Below are 25275 nucleotides of genomic sequence, written 5' to 3' on the forward strand. Positions count from 1 at the left end.
TTCTGCATGTTTCTAACACAGTAGATAGGCAGTGGATCAGCACTCCTGTTAGACTCCCCACTCTTTATGAGGAGCACCTTTTCCTTAATTTCCTCTTCAGAAGCAGCTAAGGACTCCACGCATCCATTGCTGACCTAGTTCCTAATGCACTGACTTCTGAGTTCAACCACATTCTGGACTGACAGATTCTGAATGCGGATCACAGTTCACTACAGTCATCAATGGGAGAGACAACTCTGGTTTTCCAAGTCACGTGGTAATGCTTCCATCTTCATCCAGTGAGAGGTATCCCCGCCTATGGTCTGTGCATTGGAATTAGATGATCTTTAAGATCCCTTCCAACCCAAAACATCCTGTGATTCTAGGATTCTACATTTTCTTTCTAACTGATTTTTTTTGTCTCACTAATTGGTCCAGACAGTCTCTCCATTTTGGTTAAGTTTCACGACAGCTTTGCTTTACTACCAAAGAGGTTAAACATGACTGCTTACTAAAGCAGTGCAGTTCATATCACATCCTTGAGAATCAGACATTTGTATTAATTATGCATGTTCCTGTTGAAAATATACTTTGCATGCCACCAAAAAGCAAATCCCATTTCGAACAACCACGAGCCCTTAATCACAGTCAAACCTCCCAAAAGCAAATGGGAATGTTAAAGCAAATGACTAGCAAACTCCATTTGTAATTAAAAATGCCTAAGCAAAACTATTCTGCTAAGGACCTTTCGTATACTACAGTATCTTTCCCTCAGAAATATGTTTCTCAGCATCTGTTTGTCTTCTCAGTCTGTGCAGAAAGTGCCCTTTTTACCTGATCAGTAGAAACATATCCCCAGATTTGATGCTCTGGTTGCACAGCCATTCCAGTTACAACTGCTTATACAGATCCAGGGAGATCCTTGCTCCAGCAATAGCTGAATATCCCTGCAGAAGCCAGCAGACTTCAGAAACATGCTCTTTTAATTCTTCTTTCTATTAAACCATCTCTTTGTGTTTATGTCTGGACTGCATCCCATGAGCTACAGTTCTACAAAACTCAGAAAATCTGGAATACAGAAAACTAAGGAAGGTATATGAAAGTTAAGCAGGGACAGATTTAGCATCAAACATCTCTGAAGTGACCAATACTGAAAGTGCTTACTGTAGTAGGAAGTGGATCTGTGCCTGTCCCCTCCATTATCCCCGGTGTTAAGGATGGGATAACCACCATCTAGTGGTACGTGAAGGCCATTTCACCTTCAAAACGTGCTTGGCTTTCCTGAGGAGCTTTTTTAAAGAAAAACTGAATTGATTTCAGCAACTTCCTCACCTTTTTCCAGGCTGAATTTAGATTTACAGAGTTCACAGATACAAACCAGGGAAACCACAGAGCCAGCAGAAACTGGTAAAAAATGAATGACAACAAATGACAGCACGCGTAGGCTTAAGGGCACATGGAGCTTCTACTCTACCACTCCACACGTGGAGGTTTTTCTTTAGTTATGCCGATGCACGTTCCTCAATACTGAAGTCACAGCGGTAATAGATGGCCACCTTCCTGATACTCTCCGGTGTCTTTCAAATGTTTAGGCTCCTCTAAGGGAAACCACTGTTTGTTTGCAGTTCAAGGAGTTCAAACACCTTGCTAAAATTTAATATTAGTAACACTGGAGATTAGCAATGACTGATTACATTGCTAACTATAGAAAATGCAGCAAGCGAGGCCTGTGTTGGACCTGACAGCCACACTTTCGTTTCTGTGTCCCATAAATTTAAGTCTGAGGCCTACAAACAAAAAGCATGTTAAGAAACACAGCCAATAATTTTTCTTTTTTTTTTTTTTGCTTTTACTTCTGCATAGCGTCTGCTAAAACAGAACTTTTCCTCCAAAACATCGTGCCGAATCTTTTAAAATACACAGCTAGTCTGCAGGTGCAACAAATTTTCCTTCACATATTAATTGGGTGTTTCTCTCTGCAAATGGCCAATTAAATGACTAATAAGCCATTTCCAGATATAAAAAACTAATTTGTGTGCTCAATCAAGCTAACTATGGGCCAAAATTAGGCATAGAGTTTTACAAATCTATTCCTTATTTTCTGCAGCTTACTTTATGTCCAACAGGAGTATCAGAAGACGTGATGCTCCTCATGCCCTCACTTGATGTGACTGGCCCAGATCAGGCGTAATTTCATATCTGAACACATGCTAACCTTCACACAGCTGGTGTTTTGTGTCATTTTTAATAGTCTTCTGTGGTCAACATGCTCTTGGCTGAAGAGCTTGATACGACACCTGTTTCTCCGTGCACATCTGTTTCTGCTATTCTACTATTCTACTATGCACTATTCTGTTTCTACTGCACATTTCAGAAATAATTTTTTGTTGTTTTCCACTAAGGAGGCCTCTGCCAGGAGAAAGCATATCTAGAAAAAGAAAAAAAAAGTTTAATGTTTGGAACAGTACCTGCTCTGGTTTGATGGGCTCTGTTGTCGTGAAAATGTCAGAATAATGCTGCCTCTCGAAGACTCGATCCAACACTTCTAACTGCTGCTGGGTGAACAGGTCTCCACGCATCTGTTTCCGGAGAAAATCTCTACCCGGGAGAGAATGGCCATTGGGTACTGGAGGTTCCTGAATACCTTTCAAAGAGGACAAACAAGACCGAAGAATAAATGGGCATTAAAATGATGAGTGTCTATTTTATCCATCGTATAGGTGGGTACTTCATTGCTTACACAATGAAGAATCATAGAGTACAGGAGCAAGACGCACACTGCTAGAAGATGCGTTCATCATTCCTCCATTATAGCTGACTCCCAAAGCAATCATCTACCATCACTGACTCCACGTATAATTCAAAGGCATGACAAAGCAGTCACACGTTTGTTCTCAGCGCTGCCATGCAATATTTGAGAACCTGTAATGGTCAAGCTGCAGTAAGACATGGGAAGATAAGTACAAAACCTGATGTTAGATCCACAGTCCACTTGGCCCAGCTCCAAGGAGGTGTGCTTTGCCTGTTCACTGTCATAGCTGTGCTGTGACACCTGCCAGTCTTGCTGAGCTCCATTCTATGCAAAGGTTTGACTATCATGTGCTCACATCAGGAAGCAAGGACTCATACTCCAGAGCCATGTTCAGCTTGCAGAAACTGGACAGTCAGTTTTCCAAAGAGACACTAATAGCAGCACACAACCATTGGAGTTACCACTGCAACACTCTGAGGAAGCACTCTCCCAGCTCACAATACTACTTAGTTGTAATTTCACTTTACGTTTCTTAAACTGATTGGCATGATGAAAGCCAGGGCCCTAAGTCAAATTTTCTCGCTCTGTCTCCCCCTCCTTCCAGCAGAGGTTGTTAACAGAAGTAGTAAGTGGCTGCTCATGGCTTAAAAAGCCATGAGACAAGTTCGAAAAATGTTTAGATAAGCAGTTAAAAAAAAACCTCTTGCAATATGGGAGCTTGATTCAGTTTGCTTTACTGAAAATTCGCAGTGGTTTCCTGTTTTTCCTTCATCTGTCAGTGCTAGAAATACATCTTTTACGTTCTGAAGGCAGAGATATGCAGTATTCCTAAGGACTCCAGGAGGTGGAACTCCAACAACAGCAGTGAACATCAGATTTTGACTCCAGATGGCAACACCACACTACACAGAGGAAGGAAACATTGGGAAAAAAAAAACAAAAAACATTTGTTTGCTTGCAAAAACCAATGCTTAGATCTTCTCTGGTGGGTTCCTCATCACATTTTATGATAGCAAGTATAAAATGGCATCTGTGCAAAAAGACCACGTTGCTGCCAACACTTCCATCTTCATACCTGAGCTGGCCATCAGTAACAACTGCAGTGCAGCAGACAAGATTTTCCAAAAAGAACAACTGATTCAAGGTCACCTTTTAGCACAACTGAGTGCTGCAACAGATGCTGTGTACCACATCCAGAAAATCTGACTCTTTTAAGACAGATCTCCAAAAGGAGATCCTTCCTTAAAAGGAAGGAAGAATATATGGAAACACTTCTTGAAATCCAGATCAACCTCTATAAAATTTTCTTATGCTAAACAGGCTTTTGAAATTAGCAAGTAATGCTGGAAGTGTTCTTCTAGATTTTCTTCTGATGGTTCAGATAACAACAGTGTTATATTTACCTGCTTAAGTGAAGTCAGGCAACTTAAATCAAGAACAGGCAATGTTGGCATCTGTAAAGTGCCAGGATCAGTTTAAACCATGCAGAAAAAAATAAGAGCCTGTCTTCTGAATAGAATGTATAAAGATATATACGGAGCTACGAAAAAATATGAGCAGATATAAGAGAGCAGTGTATCTTTAAGTCTTGTTTTTTTTCCTTTGCTATTCTAAATCAAATAATATCTAATTGATGTAGTGCTGGGTTTAGTCAACCATCACTTATAAAATTAAAATTCTAGTTGCTAGCTGCTTGGTAGCAAAAGGCAGGGGGGACTTTCTCTCTGGAGCATGAAAACACAGGCTTTAAATTTCAAGTGGAATCGTAGAATGGCTTGGGCTAGAAGGGACCCCAAGGATCACCAAGTTCCAATCCCCCTGCCGCAATGATGTTATTCATAACTTGGCATCAAAGTTGAAAGTGTTTACAGTTTTGGCCCAAATTGGGCAATAAAAGAGAAGGAATGATCCAAGAGGTTAGTACTGCCTGGAAAACCTTCCCTGTGACTCTACCAGGGAGCATGCATCATCTCTAACAGTGTACGCATCATCTGTACATCTAAACACGAGGTGTACAATGAGACCAGATTGCATTTGCATCCAGTGCAGCAGACTCGTGTTTCACAAGCAGCCCTTGTTCCACAGTGTTTGCACAGAGCACAGCTCTGCTCTTTTTCCTACGAATACATTTGGAAGAGATGGACTGATGGACACAGCAATGGTCGGACAGGGCAGGCACTCGCAGGTCAGTCTCAGGGCACACTGCTGGGTGCTGCGCTGTCATCCCTGCCCCTAAGGCTTCTGATTCACAAGTATCTTGTGAAAAGTTTGGGATGACACACTATCAAGTGCCAACATCTCTGATCTGGTCACACCCATCCCTATCTGCCCTTCCTCCCAGACCGCACAAGCAGGAGCCAGCCATGAAAGCTCAGGAAGGGAAGGACATTTCCAAGGAAGCTTCTCTGTGTGGGAAATCCACACATAAAGAACATACCAGACACACAGACACAGGCTCCTGAACGATGTGCCTCTCTGGCACAACACTGGCAACATGGTAAGGTATGAAAACAAATAAGGGAATAGAGCTTTGGAAGGTTTTGAAATTCAAGATCGGGATTTGATACCCTGCTGGGAGTGCAGCCTGGAGAGGAAACCACAGGGAGCTGCCTCCTCCCTGCCCAAACACCAGTGTGTGTTAAGGTCTCTGATGGCAACCCAAGGGTCTGGGGCCAGCTCAGCCTTCAGCCATGCTTCCCAACAAAGTCCACTATTGCTGAAATGAAGGAGCAATGCATACATACTCTGCTGTTAGGGAGAAAGCTGGGCAGAAAGGAGGCAGAGCTGAAACTCACAGAACAGCTGGCTGCTGCTCAGAAGATCCAACATTTGTGTCACGAGGCTTTGTCAGCTGCCCAAGAAAGCTGCTCACTTTCATAGAATTATAGAATCATAGAATCACAGAATCACAGGATGGCCTGGGTTGAAAAGGACCACAGCGATCATGTAGTTTCAACCCCCGTGCTGTGTGCAGGATCACCAACCACCAGACCAGGCTGCCCAGAGCCACATCCAGCCTGGAAATTTCTCTATTGCTCTCTTACCACATCCCTTCAGCAGAGGGGTTGTTCTCTCTCACTGCGTTTCCCAAACTCTGACTAACTGCAGGCGACTGCCGGATCTCAGTTTACAAGGAAAGGACTTTCTATATGCTGCACACGACATCTAAAAAGTTCACAAAGGTCTTTAGGATACGTTTGGCTTTTAGTCATTACGTAAATGTGAGATAATTACCATCAGCATTATGTACTGTTTGGATACACTAGAACATCTTCGATAATTAAAATACCACAGGCTCATTTGTAACAGTTTCAGTTATAAAATGGGCTCCAGGGAGAAGTAAAACATTTTTCATACTCAGTGGATGCACCTAGGAGAGTTTTGTTCTGTTGACAGCAGCACTACATGTGTACCTATCTACTTGCAAAGCACTCAGTTCCCTGTCCTATGGCATCTTTCCAAGATGGCCAATCATAGAATCACAGGATCACAGAATGGCCTGGGTTGCAAAGGCCCACAGCGCTCATTCAGTCCCAACCCCCTGCTGTGTGCAGGTCAACAACCAGCAGCCCAGGCTGCCCAGAGCCACATCCAGCCTGGCCTTGAATGCCTGCAGGGATGGGGCATCCACAGCCTCCTTGGGCAACCTGTGCCAGTGCCTCACCACCCCCTGGGTGAAAAATGAATAACTAAGAGCACAGGTATCGTATTCTCCTTAGGAAAGAAGACTCTCACCCCAAACAAACGTTTTGTCCTTTACCAGACTATATTTATAGGTCGGAATTGTCCCACAGGATCACAGCTTTCTGAACAACCCTGGATGCTATGCTATGCACTTCCCACCAGCACGACACCAAAAGCCCTTTCCCATGCTTAACGTTAGTCTAGTTAGTCTAGGAGGAGTTATGCACAGAACTGGTCCAGCCCTGGGAAGAAGTGCCACACACAGTGCTGCCAGCAAAATCTGCCTAACCTGCATGGATTTCACCTGGAAGCACAGGGTCTTTGTTACTACAGCTTTATTCCTGGGGACCTAGGAAATGACAAGATCGGTATAGAGAACCCGATAAGCTGTGACTGCATTTTGTAGCATAATTTTATGGTTAATTACCTTTCCTCAACACATTTTCTGAAACTGCAGGAGACATCCACAATTGCCAAACATGTCTACAACAGATTTTTTTCCCGATACTCACCATGCAAATCATTCATTTTTAAACAGTGTTTTGCTTATACAATTCTAGCACCATAGGTCAAAATAAGGAGAACAAATGGCTGTCAGCCCTATCTTCACAAAACACCACAGCACGTTTTGAGGCCCTACAGCTTAGCACTGAAAAAAAAGCAAAGTCTGAAGATATCTATTTAAAAGGAAAGAAAGAAAGAAAAAGATCCATTCTCTCTAGTATTATTTCACAGAGGGAAAACAGTACAATTTAATTTCTGTGTTATGAATCGATCCTGCAAAATAGCACTGGATAGATGAGCCCCACAGAAGAATCTAAGCCAGGTGACAGGAATTGGTGCCATGCACAACTTCAGCTGGGTATTTCCACTGTTATTAATCTTCACAATGCTCTGTGAATGGCACATGCTACTGGTATGCTTGCCTGGAGTGAAGAAAAGAGAATCTTCTGGTTTCGGGCTTTCAGGTTGTTTTATTTTTTAAACAACTTGGGTTTGCAGGGTTAATTAAGGAAGTAAATAGCTGGTGCAATGAATGGCCCATATTCATAAAGGACGTGGTTTCTGTCTCTAATTTGTACTGTCCAATTTCATTACTTGGTATCATACCTAATTACTCCACCTTATAGGGAAATGCAGGCTAATTAGGAAGGATGTTATTCACCACATTTAAAACACGATGAAGCAAATGAAATATTACCGGGAGGTAAAAAGGTGATTTGTTTCCTTGTAGCATGTCTGTAAATTAGCCCAGAGAAGATGAAGACTTTGTTTAATTACCACTCAGGGAGGCTTTGTTTAAAATGCAAACAGAATTTTTATGGCACCTTCTCAGGCCCATGTGCATTTGGCAGCAAGCGGTCTGCTGGCCTTCCTAGGAAGGTATTACTTTCTGAATCATACATGCTGTGAGAGACCTTTGTATTCACACCATCTGAGTTCTCTAAGCTCCGTTATTTATTTTTTCAAATGACAGTATTACTAAAAAGAAACTTTATATTTCGAAGTGTATACAGCTGATCATCACACACAGGTTTCCAAGAGAAATCACTACATTTCACAAAGGCGGGTATGGGTTTTGCTGTAGATCAAAGTGAGAAAGAGGGGAAAAAAAGATAAATCACCAGAGATCCAAAAATACTTTTCATTTGGAGAAGATATCAGGCCATTTCGATAGCACTGATAGAGTCTCTGCTCTGTCTCCATTACCCACTGAAGGCAGCCGGAGTCAGGAGCTGACTACGCTAGATTATATTCCCTATAAGATGGCCACCAATATATATATATATGATCTTCAACCTCTATTGATTGACCAATTTCACAAGCAAAGACTGGTGAAATGAAGCTGAAATGAACATCATGCTTTAACTCATTGAACCCATCAGGCCTGAGTTAATCTCACTGCCCACTGTCTCTGATAGAATTCAATTGATCAATCATGTTTCGGTGATAGTACCATTTCAGTGGCTTATTGCTTCTTCATTTCAAAGCTTGACCCGTCAGATATACCAGGACCAGCTCTGCTTTTCTTGGAGACACAGAGACCAGCACCTGCCTACTGCAACATATCGCCTTATGTCCAGGCTTGGGGAAAAAAAAATAAGAAAAAAAAAGAGGAATTTTTGCTGAACACTCCCATCTTAGCATTGTATTTTCACACCTATTACACTGATTTTACAGTCAGAGTGGCAGTAAAAACACGACGAGGCCGAGGAATCAGAATTCCCTGCCATTTGTCAGCTCCCATTCGCACACGACCCTGCATTTGGGCAAACATTGAAGCCTGACTGCATGGCCTCCCCAAGCTCCATCCTGCAGGCACAGCACCAAACGGAGCGGTGCTACACCCTTCTCCCACACGGACAGGCTGCTGCTGGTGCTGCCTGCTAGCCCAGCAGAACCAGGGAGGAGGGAGCTGGAAGATCACAGCTCCCAGCGCCTGCTGGCTGCAGCAGGATTGCCACGGTTATGTCACCATTTCCCATCTGTTCTTTCCTTCAAACACATGGTTGGCCTAGGTGCACCCTCAAACTGCCCCACAGCCCAACCCTCATCCTGCATTTGGCTTTGGCACAAGGGCGTGCTGCCGCCTAGGGCAGTCCGTGCAGGCACAGGGCTGCTCAGTAGCAAAACAGTTCCCACTTTTGTCACCCAACAGCCATCTGTGAGACATGATCTGCACTGGGAGAGCAGCTCTCTGCTGGTTGAGATGGCTGCAAGCCCTGCCTGATACACAGGACGCAGCCTGGTGCATGTGCCCACTTTGCACACACTTGTGCACCCCACTTTGCTGCCACACAAAGCGTGAGTCCAGGAATGCAGAACCGCATCTGGTGAACCGACACCAGCAGAAAGAGGGATTGTTTAACTGCACAGCTTTCCCATGGGGTTACGGCCCGCTTCCTGCTTCTGTGATTTTAATCCCACAGTAGCCACGTAGGAATCTCATAACTGACACACCTTGTGACCCTGACAGCCCATCTGTTTGAAGCAAACACTCACGTGCACAGTGCCACTGCGTGGAGCAGGACTGCCCGTGCACGGGAGCTACCATGGCAGCCCAACTGTGCTCCAATGGCCCATTGCACAGCACAGCATGCCTCACCTATGCCCAAGGGCTGCCTGACACACTGCCCGGGGCTGTTGGCAGCCCTGTACAGGAAGACCAGGAGCCACAGCAGTTTCCATGGCCACCTGCCCAGTCCGTGGGAGCGGCAGCAGGGCTGATGGAGCTGCTGTGCACATTGTGACTGCTCTTACAATGTGCTTTTATTTTAAAAAGCAGCAAAAATGATGCCCAGAATACCTTCTGCAGTGCAGAATTCAGAACCAAGGAAGGCTTGTCACTAAGGAAGCTGAGCCAGGAGGTCCTGGAGCTGCCCTGCAGGAAGCAGGCTTTGCATCCCTCCATGGTACACAGACACACACTGAGCAGCAAGGTCCTACCACCAGCTACAAAGCATGGGAGAAGGCTGCTGCCTCTGTGACTTCCATGTCTTGCCAGGAGAGATAGAAATTCAGTGCATGTGTATATAAAATAACTTGTGTCTGCTTCATCCATTAATTATTACGAGAAACCAATTCTGTTAGTAATCCATTCCTGTAAGATGTGTTCAGCAGCAATCTGTGTAGGAGTGGACATTATTTCATGTAGTCTCAGCCTACAGTGCATTTTTAAATCACTATAATAAGATCATCAAACCTGCTTTAACATAGTTTCTACCTACTTCCATACCACACTATCACGTATTTTCATCATTTTTTTCCCCCCCAAATATTGTTTCTATACGCACTTAGCGACACTGAAGATGGAATTTGGTTAGCTTTGGAAATGTCGACCCAGTCTGCTGTTACAAGAGATAGGAGAGTGTACAGCCCTAAGAAACCTCTGCGCTGATGGCATACAGAGAGAAGTGCTGCACAGGGCAGGCAGTCTCTGCTCTCCTGCAGGCATTTGCAGGCACTACCTTGCTGCACCAGCAGCAGAACAGGAGAGGAGAGCCCTCCTTCCCTGTCATGGAGGATTCAGTTATCTGCAGAGCACTCTGATCTGGCCTTGCCAGACCAAAGCACAGGAGCAGAAAAGGTTGCTACAGGAGGTTTGAACATTGCAAGAGTGCAGGCTCTGTGTGACCGGTAGCACCTGCAGCCTGGCGACAATCATCCCTCAGTGTCACTGACAGGGACAGCCAAATTTCTTCCCTTGCAAGAAATGACACTTGATGAGAAAAAGACAGGCTATTATTCAACTTACAATAGTCGAAACTAATCTTTCCATGCAAGTTGAAAACAGTAAGGCATAATTTCCACTTGATATCCTGAATACTTTGCAAAGCAATCTCTGCAAAAGTTACCTGGAGAGAATAGAGGCAGTGCAGGGCTGACCCACGCTCCTATCACTGTGTGCCAGACTCACTGGCACTGGGAGCACTGCGGGGTCTCCAGCACCTTCTCCACAAGCAGCTTGTACAAAAAGCCACTGCTAACTATGGATTTTTGATGTGCAAAGTTTAAATAAAGACTTGTTTCACAACACCAAGGGCTGCAGCCTCGTGCCTGCAAACGCTTAATGCTGAACAAAGAAATCTCTCCAGTGTATTCAGCAGCATGGCTTACATGCAGAACACAAACCACAGGAACAATTTTTAAATACATGTTACACCGAGTACGAATATAAACATGCTTTTCTGCATTTTATCCACATCCATTGGTTGAGTGGTGTCATTAATTTTTGAAAACCCTCTGCAGCTCTGTAGCGTGGGTTGGTGGACCTCAAAAATTGTTGACAACTTCTCACATTTAGGAACCACTGCTACACATCTGCCTTCCACTTCTCGGTGTGCCTGCGTGCGCTCTGCTGCACAGCCCTGCTCTGTGCTTAAGGAGGTGTGCAAGAACGCTGGGTGCACTGCCAGCACCACTGCCTGCCTTCCTTCCATCTCCAACCAGCAGTGCCAAAGCAGAGAGCTTTCCCCCTTAGCTCAGCTTCTGAAGCAGCAGAACGGTGCTTTTGCTCCCACTGACACTATTTTAGCTTTTCAGGTGTATTTACTGCTCGGTGCTACTTGGCTCTTTTAAAAGCCGCAGAAGGGAAGATGACAAAAAAAGCAATCAGTGACAGAAGATAAATAACGTTTTGCTGTGGATGTTTTTGTTTTACAATTCTGCCTTGAACGTTCTGAGGCACTGAAACAAAAATGATGAACTAAGATCCTACGTTTAAGGGAAAATAGCGTAGCTCTTTGCTAATTACTGTAATTAATTAGTGTCATCTAAACATTAATTATTTATCACGCCGTAAACTCAGCAGTCTACTGTACAATTCCCCTGACAGTGAGCTTATCACAAGAACACTCCTATTAGGGAGCTGTGGACTGTATGCATCCCCATTATTTCCTGCCTTGATGATGGGGGGCTGGGGGTCCCTTCTGGGGCTGCACCACCAGAATGCTGCCAGCAGACTCCCATAGGTGAGCTGCTCCTGCAGCAGTGCCGAGGGACGGGGAGCAGCTCCACCACACCACTGTCAGAGGTGGTTCTTTTCCTACGTGTGAGCCAAGAGTTCTCCTGGACTCCCTTATTCGCCTTCCACATAATGCATTAACTCCTCCAAGAAAAAAATGACAGCAATAATATGACCAGAACTTGGCAAATTATTTCCAAGGACTGCTGAGTCTGAATGCTACCTCTTTCTTCACGACAGCCAGCTGACGGCAAGTGAATAATTTCTATGAATATGTAATGTCGGTTTGAGAGCAAAGGTCCAGCATGACAGACACAGGTCTCTCTCGTTTTTGCTCCATGCCACAGATGCCAACAGCAGCGAATGTGATCCTGACTGCACCATACATCCGCATGGATGGCAATTTTTTTTTTTTTTTTGAGGCTTTGCATCCATTGGAAATCACAGACTGACTGAATCTGAGCCCTTGTTCACAAGTGGGGATCATTTCTGAAGAACCGTCTTACACAGAAGCCTGAGCAGGGAAAATCCTGAATGAGCTGAAATAGCCCATCGTGACGCTCATAATTAAAAATTATTTTAGTTTTCCAGTTCTACATGATTTTAGTGTTTGAACAGCTTTTAGAGATATATATGTGCAACCCCTCAAAAGTAAATACACCTGCCATTGCTGCATCTGCATAAGGCCGACCATCAACCCCTCCTAGCCTACCATATGCTCCATCTCCTGACCATCTCTGCTCAAACACAGCTGACCCAGCCTGTCCATCTCCTGCAGGGCACCGCACTGCTGCCTGTGCTTGCAGCACAGCACATTGCATGTACTTTCTAGGGCATTTTTCTATTGCAATCCTATGTAGTTTAACAGACCAGCTCAGCCAGCCCTCAAAAGAAGGGCAAAAGAGCATACATTTTTTAAAAATACTACAGCTTTACCTGTAAAATTTCATCAGATTCAAGGAGAGTCTTTATTTTCTATGTATGGTGTGTTTATTCTTTGTTGCAATTCTTGGCTAAAGCAGAACAGGAAAACAAATAGGGGAGAGCTGGAGGTGTTTTTTGAAATTCGTAAGGACAGAGGGAAGGAGAAAGGGGGAAAGGGAGGAAGGAAATTTTTCACTTAAGAAACACTTCACTTCAGAAACAAGGTTTGCTGCCATTGCATGGAAGGTACGTAACACACTGACCATGGGGAGCTGCAATAAAGGGAGGGACAGGCTTTGCAACTCGACAGGGAAAGACAGAGCCTTTCCATGCAGCACTGCAAGATGGGCTAGGGTTTGTTTCCCCTAAAGAAACCGTGGCAGCTCTGCCCATTTCTGTGGTGGGGCAATGGCCTACAGCCTGCTCAATGGCCTCACACCACGAAGATGAACGTGCAAGCATGCCCCTGGCCGCCGAGCCTTCAGCAGCCCCTGTCCGTGGGGCACATCCCACCCACCCGGCCAAAGCCTTGCGATGGCTGCCAACATCTCACTGAGGACCTCTCCTCACCTTCCGCACTCACACACCTCTCCGAGCCTCCAGGAAAGCTGGCATCGGCTCCTACCATAACAAACTCAGTCGTTCTCAGCGGTGCTCCAGCAAATAAAGTCATTAATTACGGCCCTCTCTCCACACTGCCGTTGGCTGGAGCAGCAATCAATGTGCAACCCCTCATTGCCTTCTCTCGGGGAGCAGACAGATGCCATAAAAATAAACTGCAGCCCACACAGAACCCTGCCAGTTCAGCGGCAGCAGGCTGTGCCCAGTAACAGCCGCCACGCTGCGTCAGCCGGCACGGCGGTATTTATTTGGTCTGCCGCATCCATAGGGGAAGGCAGCCCATTAAGCGATCATTTTTATCTTATAACGTCAATTTACTTATACTGATTGGCTTCCTGCTGCCAAATATCAATTAAATTGCAAATGCCTGCTGAAGCTTATTTTCTGCTACTGTCTCTTTTCCTTCATTTCCTTTTTCCTTTCTCTCTCTCCTTCTTTTTGTGAGAGAGAGTGAGAGAGAACCCTATGTTCGAACATAATTTAATTTATTTCCCTTTCCATATCTCAAAGGAAAATCTATAACTCCCCCTAGAAGGCCATTTGCCCTCTGTTATTGGGAGCTGAGGTATCACAGCACCGGGCAATTTGTTTCAACCGGCTATCGGCAGCCCATCAGGACTCCTAAGGACCTCTGCCATCTCAGTGCAATTGTATCTGGTATTGCCATTTATGATTTGTTTTTAATAGGTGCTGGTAACCATCAGATTCCCAGATTTCAGTTCATACATGGTGCACCCACTCTGCTACCTCCTGCTGCTCCAGCCTGCTTTCCTACGATGTTCATCAGCCGCTGAAAGAGATTTCCACTCATGGAAATGCCTTCAAGACAGACTATCGTTAACTCAGGCTGCTGTTCTCCAGCACCCGTGTTTCTAAAGCTGATAGCATGGCCAGAACTGCTGGAGCTTATATGCTGTTCCCATGACAAAGAGCTACATGAGCTGGCTTTGACAAACGGTGATGGATGGCACGAGCTGCCCAAGCAGAAGCTACCAGTGGGCTCTCCCCACTGTTTGCGTGCTCTCATATCCATTTCTTGGCCAGGTCTTCCCATCACAGCCATGTTCAGTCAGCTCTGGACATGCATACCTTAACTGTTTTCCTGTTCTGTATGTATGTATACAACCTCTGTGCACATGGGAAGAATACTGCACACAGAGATGCATTTACAAAGTGAGAACAAACACATCCCTGTGCACATGCTTTCGTCCAGCCAGCCATATTACCCAGCAAAAAGAGAACTGATCGTATCAGCCTGAAAATAAACAAACAAACAAAAACAAAAACAAAAACTGCCTGTCAGGACAGTGTTTCTCTTGTTAATGTTTTAGCTAGCACTGTCCTTCCTGTGACCACGGAAGAGGATGTCCACAAATGCACTGCCTACGAGAAGTAAAATCCAGTCATGGCTGTGTTAGAGTACATCATCTCTAGGGCAAGGACTGGCATACGCTGAGTAAATGACACTGATACAACACAGCGTTTGCAAGTGGGGCCCTGGGCAGGGTCTCCATGAGCCTGGTACCAAGCCCCAGCTCTCCACAACACTCCTTGAAGCCCTGCACAAGATTTTTCTAACCCCTGGTGCCTCAGCTTCCCCACTAGTGAAGTGAGGAAATCGTAACTGAGCACACTGTAATTCAGTAAAAATCTTCTGATCAGCCAAGTACTATCCACTGTAACTTGCTTGTAGTGCATCCAAAAATTCCTTAGTTCTTGAAAAAAGAAAAGAAGGGAGTTTATCCTGGGTTTGCCAAGTGCCAGGGTGATTATCATGGGGTTTGGAATTATCTACACAGCAGACCTTTGGACAGAAGCTGCATGAATTTAGTTAAGACTGGTTTAAAAATGTAGACTCATCTGTATCAATGATGCATTCATTAAGAAAGTGAGCTGCGTGGAATACACCAGTGTGCACACGCATATATAGATCTACCTGTGTAATATGTACATTATATGTATACACATTATACATATGCATAATGAACATCTGTATTCCATTTGTCCGTCATACAGCTATTCCTTATGCAGAGGTGCTCATAAAACTATCAGGAGTACTACAAAAGATCTCTGTATGTTTTTGCACAGGTGATTATTGACCAGTTCGTTCAGTGCTTGATGGAGATAGCACGATTGCCTGGGATGTATCTTGTAGGTTTCTAAACAGAAGGCTCCAGAATCAATTTGTGGTAACTGGTTAGATGTGACCAGCTTACAAACTCAGAAAGGCTACCCCGAAGCCCACAGTATTGGAAGATATGTATTTTTCTTGTGAACATAGTGCTTGCAGTTTCAACAGAGTGAAATCAGCTTGGCCATCGATTTCAGCATTTCCACCACTCTTTGAGGAACTTGTCTTGCACTTGACGGGGCAGTTTGTCATCTGTGCTCATTCTAGCGCCTGCTATTCTGTGAGTGTGTCACAGAAACTCTTTGCCACTGGAACCCAATCAGCTTATCACAAGGTATACCCTCTGCTTTGCTGGGTGAAAACCTGGGCTATAGTAGGAGGAAGGATGGAGGATGTGAGAATGCCAGGAAGTTTTGTGGGCTAGTTCTCTGCTGGGTGCTCCATCCTGAGCCACAGCCAAGGCCAGCCATGGATACCTCCCTCTCCAACAGCTTCTGCCCATAGAGCGATGAAGGAACACTAACTTCACGCTCTGGGGACAAATGCTGCATTTTCACCCGCAGCATCCTATATGCAAACTACTAAAAACTTGCCTCAGTGATGACATACCTCTGTAATTTAAATTGGGCAAGCTAGAGCAAGAGATCCCAGTGGTTTACACTGATTTCGCTTGCCTGCCACCAGCTTTCAGGGGCACCATGGATTTTTCACGTCACCATGCTGAACTTCTCTCTTTAATGGACCAGTTAAGGAGCACTGTGGTTATCTGTGAGGCACCGAAAGACATCTGTGACAAGGATCTTGAGAGCAAGAGAGGGAGAATGAACAAAATGAAGAATTACTCAATTTCAAAACTCAAAGCTGTGCACTTTAGTCATTACACAAAAAAGAGTCTTTTGACTCAGTTGCAATGTATTCTTAGGTCTTGGCCACTTTTCCCATTGCCAGCTAAGGCCATGATGGCTAGGGACTGTTGTTCCTCCTTTCTGACTGTGTTTTTTTAGGAGAAGGAAGGAGGGAGGGAGGCAGGGAGGGAGGGAAGGAGGGAGGGAGGGAGGGAGGAAGGGAGGAAGGGAGGAAGGGGGGAAGGAAGGGAGGAGGGAAGGAAGGGAGGAAGGGAGGAAGGGAAGAAGGGAGGAAGGGAGGAAGGCAGGGAGGGAGGCAGGGAGGGAGGGAAGGAGGGAGAGAGGGAGGGAGGAAGGGAGGAAGGGAGGAAGGCAGGGAGGAAGGCAGGGAGGAAGGCAGGGAGGAAGGCAGGAAGGAAGGAAGGCAGGAAGGAAGGCAGGCAGGCAGGAAGGCAGGCAGGAAGGCAGGCAGGCAGGAAGGCAGGCAGGCAGGAAGGCAGGCAGGCAGGAAGGCAGGCAGGAAGGCAGGCAGGAAGGCAGGCAGGAAGGCAGGCAGGCAGGAAGGCAGGAAGGCAGGGAGGGAGGAAGGAAGGGAGGAAGGGAGGAAGGGAGGAAGGGAGGAAGGGAGGAAGGGAGGAAGGGAGGAAGGGAGGAAGGGAGGAAGGGAGGAAGGGAGGAAGGGAGGAAGGAAGGGAGGAAGGGAGGAAGGGAGGAAGGGAGGAAGGAAGGAAGGAAGGAAGGAAGGAAGGAAGGAAGGAAGGAAGGAAGGAAGGAAGGAAGGAAGGAAGGAAGGAAGGAAGGAAGGAAGGAAGGAAGGAAGGAAGGAAGGAAGGAAGGAAGGAAGGAAGGAAGGAAGGAAGGAAGGAAGGAAGGAAGGAAGGAAGGAAGGAAGGAAGGAAGGAAGGAAGGAAGGAAGGAAGGAAGGAAGGAAGGAAGGAAGGAAGGAAGGAAGGAAGGAAGGAAGGAAGGAAGGGAGGGAGGGAGGGAGGGAGGGAGGGAGGGAGGGAGGGAGGGAGGGAGGAAGAGAGGGAGGGAGGAAGAGAGGGAGGGAGGAAGAGAGGGAGGGAGGAAGAGAGGGAGGGAGGAAGAGAGAGAGAAAGAGAGGAAGAAAGAGAGAAAGAGAGAAAGAGAGAAAGAGAGAAAGAGAGAGAGAGAGAGAAGAGAGAGAGAGAGAGAGAGAGAGAGAGAAAAGAAAGAAAGAAAGAAAGAAAGAAAGAAAGAAAGAAAGAAAGAAAGAAAGAAAGAAAGAAAGAAAGAAAGAAAGAAAGAAAGAAAGAAAGAAAGAAAGAAAGAAAGAAAGAAAGAAAGAAAGAAAGAAAGAAAGAAAGAAAGAAAGAAAGAAAGAAAGAAAGAAAGTTATCCACTTTTAAAACTTGAAATATTATTAGACAATAGATATGAAATTGCAAGCTGGGGGATGTCAGGATGGAGCACAGCCCTTCTGAAAAGGACCAGGGGTACTGATAGATGGCAAGTTGAACACAATCCAGCAATACAACCTTGCAGCCCAGAAAGTCAACAATATCCTGTGCTGCATCAAAAGAATCATGGTCAGCAGGTTGGTGGAGGTGATCCTGCCCCTCTGCTCTGTGCTGGTGAGGCCTCACCTGGAGCACTGCGTCCCAGTGTGGAGCCCTCAGTACAGGAGAGATGTGAACCGCTTGGATCAAACCCTTTGGAGGGACACAAAAAGGATCCCAAGGAAGGAACACCTCTCATACGAGGAGAGGCTGAGAGCTGGGCTGTGCAGCATGGAGAAGAGAGGGCTGCAGGAGACTGAGAGCAGCCTGTGAGTATCTAAAAGGGGGCGATAAGGAAGAAGGGGACAGACTAAACCAGGTCTGCTGTGACAGGACAAGGGAAAGTGGTTTCAAAATAAAGGAAGGAAGATTTAGATTGAATATAAGGAAGAAGTTTTTCACAGGGAGGGTGGTGAGGCTCTGGAACAGGTTACCAGAGATGTGGTGGAAGCCCCATCCTTGGAGGCATTCCAGGACAGGCTGGACAGGGCTCTGAGCACCTGATTGGTGTGGATGTCCCTGTTCATTTCAGAAGAGTTGGGCTAGATGACTTTAAAGGTTCCTTTTTGCAGAAACCTATGATTCTATGCAAATACATTACACACATGGGAGAAAACACAAATGAGTCCTAATGATATGGCAGGAGGCTCTTGAGCTCTTTCCAATCACAGAAGCAAGCCATCATTCTCTGTGAGCATGGGACAGCACTTGCAGGTTGGCTTGGGAGCTTCCTTCCACTTTGCATTGGGGTGTGTAAGAGAAGACTGAAGAGAAATGCACCCATCCATCAGACTTTAAGCTGCTAGGTATCACTGAATGGTTCACAGTTAGCATGCAAGACACTGCCCCAGCTACCTATTTCTCAGTAGCACTTTATGCCCACAGTTGAGAAATCATTATCAAATCAGGATATCATTTTTTTAAAACTCCGACACAAAACCTGTCTCATTGAAAGGAACCTTGTTCAGGGCTGTCCAGCTGCTGAAACAGCTGCATGAAATCATGCAGCACAACAACACTGAGTTCTAAGACCTTCCAAACAAAGAAGAATCTGAAAGCTAGCACTCAAACAGACCTCACGTAGCTGTTACAGATAACTGTACGCCAAGGAGAGCAAAAACAGCAGGAGTACATTGACAGTTTTACCATAATTTGTTAGAAATAGAATTTGGACAGGGCTGAAGTGGTTTTAACCGATGTAAAACAAGCCTGCATCTGCACCTAGGATGCTCAGCAAACACAATTCCTTCAACATGGGCAACCGTGTGTGCAAACACCTCGCGCCCTCTCCGCGGTCAGACCTGTCTCCCCCTGGTCCACCACAACAGGCAACAGAAGCAAGTCCTTACCTGACTGATCAGATGCATTCAGAGAGCAGCAGACAGCGCCTTTTGATGTTTCGCTACAGTACGCAGCTACCAGGAAGCAATTCCATGAGTATGTAGTGGCCGTATGACCAGAAAGCCATCATTTTTCCCCGACGTTCATCCCTGATAAATGCCCAAAACCCTGACTTCTGCTGTAGACATCTTTTCTGGCATGTTGCAAGTCAGCCTGATCAGTGCGTAGTTGAAGCAGCATTTTGACTGGACTTCCCTTCAACTCAGGGTCAGAGGGAAGCACCTAAATTTAAGATCTTTGTTTCCAACCTTAACCTGTAACATGGTACTGCAGCAATAAAGAAAAATCTGTTTTCTGCCAGTGCCATAATTACAATAAACACACTTCAAGTACAAATATCTTTCAGGAGATTCTCAGCCGACATTAAACATGGGAAAACTACATACTTAAATTTCCTAGGCATCTGACAGAAGAAAGACATTGATTTGTTTCAGAAGTGCAAGTGTTTTGACTATTCTTTCCATCTCCAAAGTCACAGTCATCTTTATTTAGATGACTGCTGCTACAGAATTAGGAACACACATAAACAAAAAAGCAGCTGAGCAAGCATCTCCATTTACATGCCATTCTCCTTCACTGAGGTTGATGAAGAAACAGAAATCAAAGACCATGGCTCTGGAACTGATTCCAAGCAGAAAGTTTTGCCAGATTTCTCAAGTTTCAGTGGCGTGCATCAGACAAGAGTCACTCATCACAACAGGAGAGCTGCACTTCACAAAGAGCAAACCTCAGATCACCTGGGCAAATGCACAGAAACACAGACAGGAAAATACAGGAATCCAGCCGAATATGAAATGACAACACAATTTGGAACACGTCTTCTCCTAAAGCTTAGGAAAATATTAGTGGAATGCTGTATCTATCAGATAATTTTGCGTAGTATTGGAGTAAGTAGGAACACTGTACCTCTGGATTTTCTCAACTCTTTCCATCTGAAAAATCTGCTCAGAAAGCAAGAAGGGAGATAGATTTGGCTCCTTGTGCAGCACATCTGGATATTCTGCTGTCTGCTGTGGTTCTGCCTAAGTTGCTGCACATCTGAGACCCCAGGCTGTCACCGGGCATGCAGAGGTTCTCCATGCACAGAGAGGAGGCATAGGAAATTCACAAAGCCTGAGCAGCAGAGGCTGTTGGCATGTTCACACACTGTGCTCATGCCAGTTGCACTTGAGCCTCTGCACACACATTGCACAAGGCATCCTCCTCAGTCTCTATCTGCAGTTCCACGGCTGGGAAACAGAAGCTCTGCTCAGGTGTTCTGTGCGCCAACAAGGCACGCAGCAAATAAAGTACCATCCTTTGTAGGCAGAATCACAGAGTCACGGGATATCCCAGGTTAAAAGGGACCTGCGAGGACCGCCAAGCAGAGCCCCTAGCTCCATGCAGCACCACTCAAAATCCAAGTGCAGTGCTTGAGAGCACTGTCCACTGCTCCTTGAATTGCAGCATCTTGGGGCCATGACCAATGCCCTGGGGAGCCCGTTCCATGCCCACCACCCTCTGGCAGGAGTAGAGAATTATGGAAAAGGTACTGACAGCCTCTTCAAGATCTGCTGCATCCTGATCACTAAGCCACGACCAATCTGTCAAGGTGCTTGTCTTGATTCTGGGGCATTCAAACAATAGACGTAGCCTGTGGGTATGAGCCCAGACTTCTGTAAACTCATTACAACCTGAGACCAATACACCAAAAATAGAAAAGGAAAATGCAGCTACAAGTCTGCTGCAAATAAACTCGCAGCTTGTCTTATGTTTCTTTCCAATGCTGGCTAAATCTTTCAAATAATGGAATAGCTTTGTAAACAAACGCTAGGTGAGAACAAAGTGGTCAGGATTCAGTCAATGCAGTGTGCAGTAACCTCTGCCAATGAATAAACTGTGGTACAAACAGTACACAAAAAGGTATGTTTCAGCACAAAAAGCTGAAATGGAAAAAAAAAAATCCAGTGTCAAGACACTCCATTTTCTGCCTCTCACTGATTCAGTGTTGTCTGCTTACCAGGAACATCCTGCTTGGCAACAACAGCAACTACAGCTTAAAATACTAGCTTCCAAAAGTATGAGCAGGAATAAAAGATAAAGAAAAAAAAAAAAAAAAAAAAAAGTATTTACTATAATTCAAGATTTCATCAGTTTGAAAGGTCAGCTAAAAAAAAAACAATCCTGACTTGAAAATCTCAGTAACCTTGAAGTTGGACTAGATGGCCTTCAGAGGGCCCTTCCAACTCTAAGGGTTCCATGATTCTGTGATTCTATTCTATATTTCCTCTTTTCTGAATGGTGTCAAGTTCCTGTTAGTCAGAAGGACTCATCTCATTCACAATCTATTTCATTTTGTGTTAACACTTAGAGCAAACTGCCATCAAAACTGACAAATCCTGCTTTTCCACAAGAGTCTTTTCCTCAGAAAATGCAGTCCAGCAAAGGAATTCCAGCCAGCAGCAGCACTGACAGTGTCAGGGAATCTGATATCTCCTCCTCAACTGGATTTTAGTTAGACCTATATGAAGAGAGAACCTTTTAAAAACATCTCTCACACAATAGCTTCAGATGAGAGCAGCTGAAACTACAGCAGGTTTGTAAGGAGTTCTGAAATTTCAGGCTTTTCACTGACATTGCCTGGGGAAAATCCCAGCTCAGGTGAAGCTAGCGGCAAACCTGCAGGTCTTCACTGCAGATCTGGAGGAGAGCTCTCTTGAAAACTGGGGCTACATGAGGCTGAAAGTGACAAAAATGCATGCCCTGCACAGAAGACAGCTGCTAAGTTGCTCATTTGAGAAGGGAAGCTGCCTTGCGAAGAGCTTTTCTGCACAGAGCTGCAGCTGTGCTAAACCATCTATGGACAAGCATCACGGGGCAGAAGCACCTCTACTGAAAGCCTGCTGAGCTGTGTGGGAACCAGGTGGGAAGCTTGGAGGAGCGCAGGAAGCTGCAAAAGCACGTTCCTCCCACTGCCCTTCGGAGCCAGTGGAATTGGCCCTACTGACTGATGGCCCATAGATCTCTTCACCACAACCACGTGGAGTCGGATCCTTGCGCTCCAGAAATATCACCCTGTCTCAGCAACAATCATAGCGATGTGCCAGCTTCAGGAAATAATGGTGCAGTGTTTCAAATGGCTTTTTGCACATAGTGGTAGAACAAGGACTAATGGCTTTAAACTAAAAGAAGGTAGATTTAGATTTAGGAATAAATTCCTCACAGTGAGGATGGTGAAGCACTGGAGCAGATTGGCAGAAAAGCTACAAATGCCCGATCCCTGGAAGCGCTGGATGGACAATGACCAGGTTGGAGCAAGTGGTGGGAGGTGTCCTTGCACTTGTAAGGACCCATCTGAACTACTGTGTCCAAACCTGGGGCCTGCAGCACAAAAAAGATGCGAAGCTGTTGCAGAGGATCCAGGCCACAGCGATTATCAGAGGTCCGTAGAACCTCACTTGTGAAGAAAAGTTGAAGGAGTTTGGCTTGTTCAGCCTGGAGAAGAGAAGGCTCCAAGGAGAACTCTTTCAGTTCTTGAAGTGAACTTGCAAGCAGGAGGGGACTGGACTTTTTTACACAGTCTGACAGCAACACGGCAATGGAGAATGCTGTAAGCTTAAAGAGGAGAGCTTAGGTTAGAAGTTAGGAAGAAACTTTTTATTCAGAGAGTGGTGAGACACTGGAACGTGTTGCCCAGAGAGGTTGTGGATGCCCCATCCATAAGGCCATATGGATGCCCCGGGCAGCCTGATCTGGTGGGTGGCAATCCTGCTCGAAGAATGGGAGCTGGAACTAGATGATCTTTAAGGTGCCCTCCAACCTCAGGCTTTCTACGATTCGCTCTTCCACAAACACTGCTCCTCTAGTGGCACAGGAGTTATGCCAGAGGGATGGCAGAACTGCGTAACCACTGAATAAACTATTTTTTTTTAATTCTCAAAAAAAAAAAAAAAAGAAAGAGAGCAAAAAAAAAAGACAATCAACTCACATAAATTCCTCAAAGATATAGTCTGGATCGGATATAACACAGATGAAACCAACACTGCAACGTAAATAGTAAAATTAGAGCAAACACTATTTAAAAGGACTGTTTCAGTGTATGCATGGTAAGGGAAATGCACTTCTGCTGGGAAGACAACAACCTGACAGTGCAAACAGCTCACCACGCTTGCGATCCCTAAATGCAAAAGGACAATCTGAATCAGCAGCAGAAATTTGAATCGGTACTTGCTGACCCAGCAGAACCTGACTCTCCTCAAAGGCTTCATCTCATTATAGTCACTGGAATTATCTCCAAGAATAAAGACGACTCAAGTGAGTAAACATAGCTGAAGTGGTCCTAGAAAATGTTTAAGTAAACTCCAGCATCTCCCTGGGTAGGAGTTTCTTTCTCTTTAACTTCTTTGCAGACTTGAATAAATACCCCTGCTTCACTTGACTGCCTTGAATCCACAGTTTTTAATCTGTGTATGTACTTCACAACACTTCTTTCTGGATGTTACGAAGCCCATAGCCATGTATGTATATGCAAACGTCCATGTTCTGGGTAGACATCACAGCTATAAAGAAATGCAGATAACACCTTTTGAGTCTCATTCTCCACATACGTCAGTCCCTCCTCTGACTTCCCCAGACTGACTTTCTGCTAGGCTGTACAGCATTACAGTGTTCAAGTTTATACTGGCAGGTGATTTTTTCCTCTCCATAACCTTCATTTTTTCCCTGCATAGTCATTCTGGATCTGTTTCTTTCCCCTGCAGATTTAGATCCTCAAAAGCTTCAGTTATCTGTAAATTTGCCATGCCCCAACAAAGAGCTAAGAGGATAACATCAATCCTCACCACATTCTGTCGTGTTCAGTTCCTTATTGGGGTGAGAGGAGTCAAAGGGATTTCTGTCAATATGGGACCCAGCCAGCAGTTAATTTCTGCACTGAGCTGCATCACTCATGGGCTGCCAGACTTAAGTGCCAAAATCTATTCAGGAAGCTCCAAGGGTGTAGTCTGGAGTAAGACAAGATCCCAATAGTCTGTCCAGGAAAGGAAGCTGTTCAATGGTTTCATGCCACAGTATTTAACCAGAGGTGCCCCATGACCAGCAGTACTCCACACTGACTGCCAGGAAGAGTGTCCCATGTGTGGCCAGAGGAATCCCACAACTCAGGCTTCAAAGAAAGGGGAACTAAGATCATCAGTTGCCTGGAAACCGATCGTTGTGGTTATGAAGCCTTGGAAAGCTGTATCCTGACAGAGAGCCCCTGTGACTTTCCAGTCATCTCTTTGTCTTTCATCTCCCCTGTAGCCAGGTCCCATTCTCCAAAAAGTGACAGGCGATTCAGGGGAAAGAGGCAGGCTACCGGGCTACATCAGATCTGCTTCCCACTGCAGCTCTCTGCCACTTCTCCCTCTGCTGTCAGCTCCTACTTTTTGTTGGCCTTCCTCTGCATTAAGCTCTCCTGGAAGCTGATGTCACAGTGCTCTGTAAAGCAGCATTCTCACCTGTGCCTGTCTGTAATGCTTACAGTTTTTATTTATTCACAGTGGGAGGCCATGGCTTGTTCTGGTGATGCAATTACTCCTAGAATTTACAAACCCTCAATGTGAGACTGGCTCAAGGGCACCACGGGAAATGTGTCCTGCAGCTTCAGCAGGCTGCACAGATTGGTACTGCTTGGATGCCTAGAAATGAGCTTAACCTGGGGAATCCCTGTGTGAAAATGTGATGATCGTAGCATGGAATGGCTTTATCAGGCATTGGGTTGTTCAGACACACACACGCACGAGGTTTCTTTTCATTCTCATTAGCATCTCTGCTCCTCTTGTTGGCTTACCTTCTTCAACAGAAGGCTGTGACCCAACTACCTTTAAGCATACAAAGTCTATGGTTAGACTGCAGTTAAAGAAAAGTCATATTTCAAAGAACTGAGCTCAGCAAAAGAAGCATACACATCTACACTATTGTATCAGATGCTGAGA

General features: G+C 45.3%; 2 protein-coding genes across 3 annotated transcripts in view; one reads left to right on the forward strand and one right to left on the reverse strand.

The window, feature by feature from the left end:
- The window catches only part of PAX5 (paired box 5), a 114680-nt gene that overhangs the window by 69851 nt on the left and 19554 nt on the right, over positions 1-25275 (reverse strand). For both annotated transcript variants that reach the window (XM_052701470.1, XM_052701471.1), the window contains exon 6: positions 2448-2623. In XM_052701470.1, coding sequence (XP_052557430.1) covers positions 2448-2623 — 176 coding nt within the window. The remainder of the gene's footprint in view (positions 1-2447; positions 2624-25275) is intronic.
- SLC25A51 (solute carrier family 25 member 51) overlaps positions 1-25275 on the forward strand; it is a 292109-nt gene that overhangs the window by 41210 nt on the left and 225624 nt on the right. The window lies entirely within an intron of this gene.

Source organism: Tympanuchus pallidicinctus, unplaced genomic scaffold (assembly GCF_026119805.1).
Source record: "Tympanuchus pallidicinctus isolate F22 unplaced genomic scaffold, pur_lepc_1.0 scaffold4, whole genome shotgun sequence".
Classification (NCBI taxonomy): domain Eukaryota; kingdom Metazoa; phylum Chordata; class Aves; order Galliformes; family Phasianidae; genus Tympanuchus; species Tympanuchus pallidicinctus.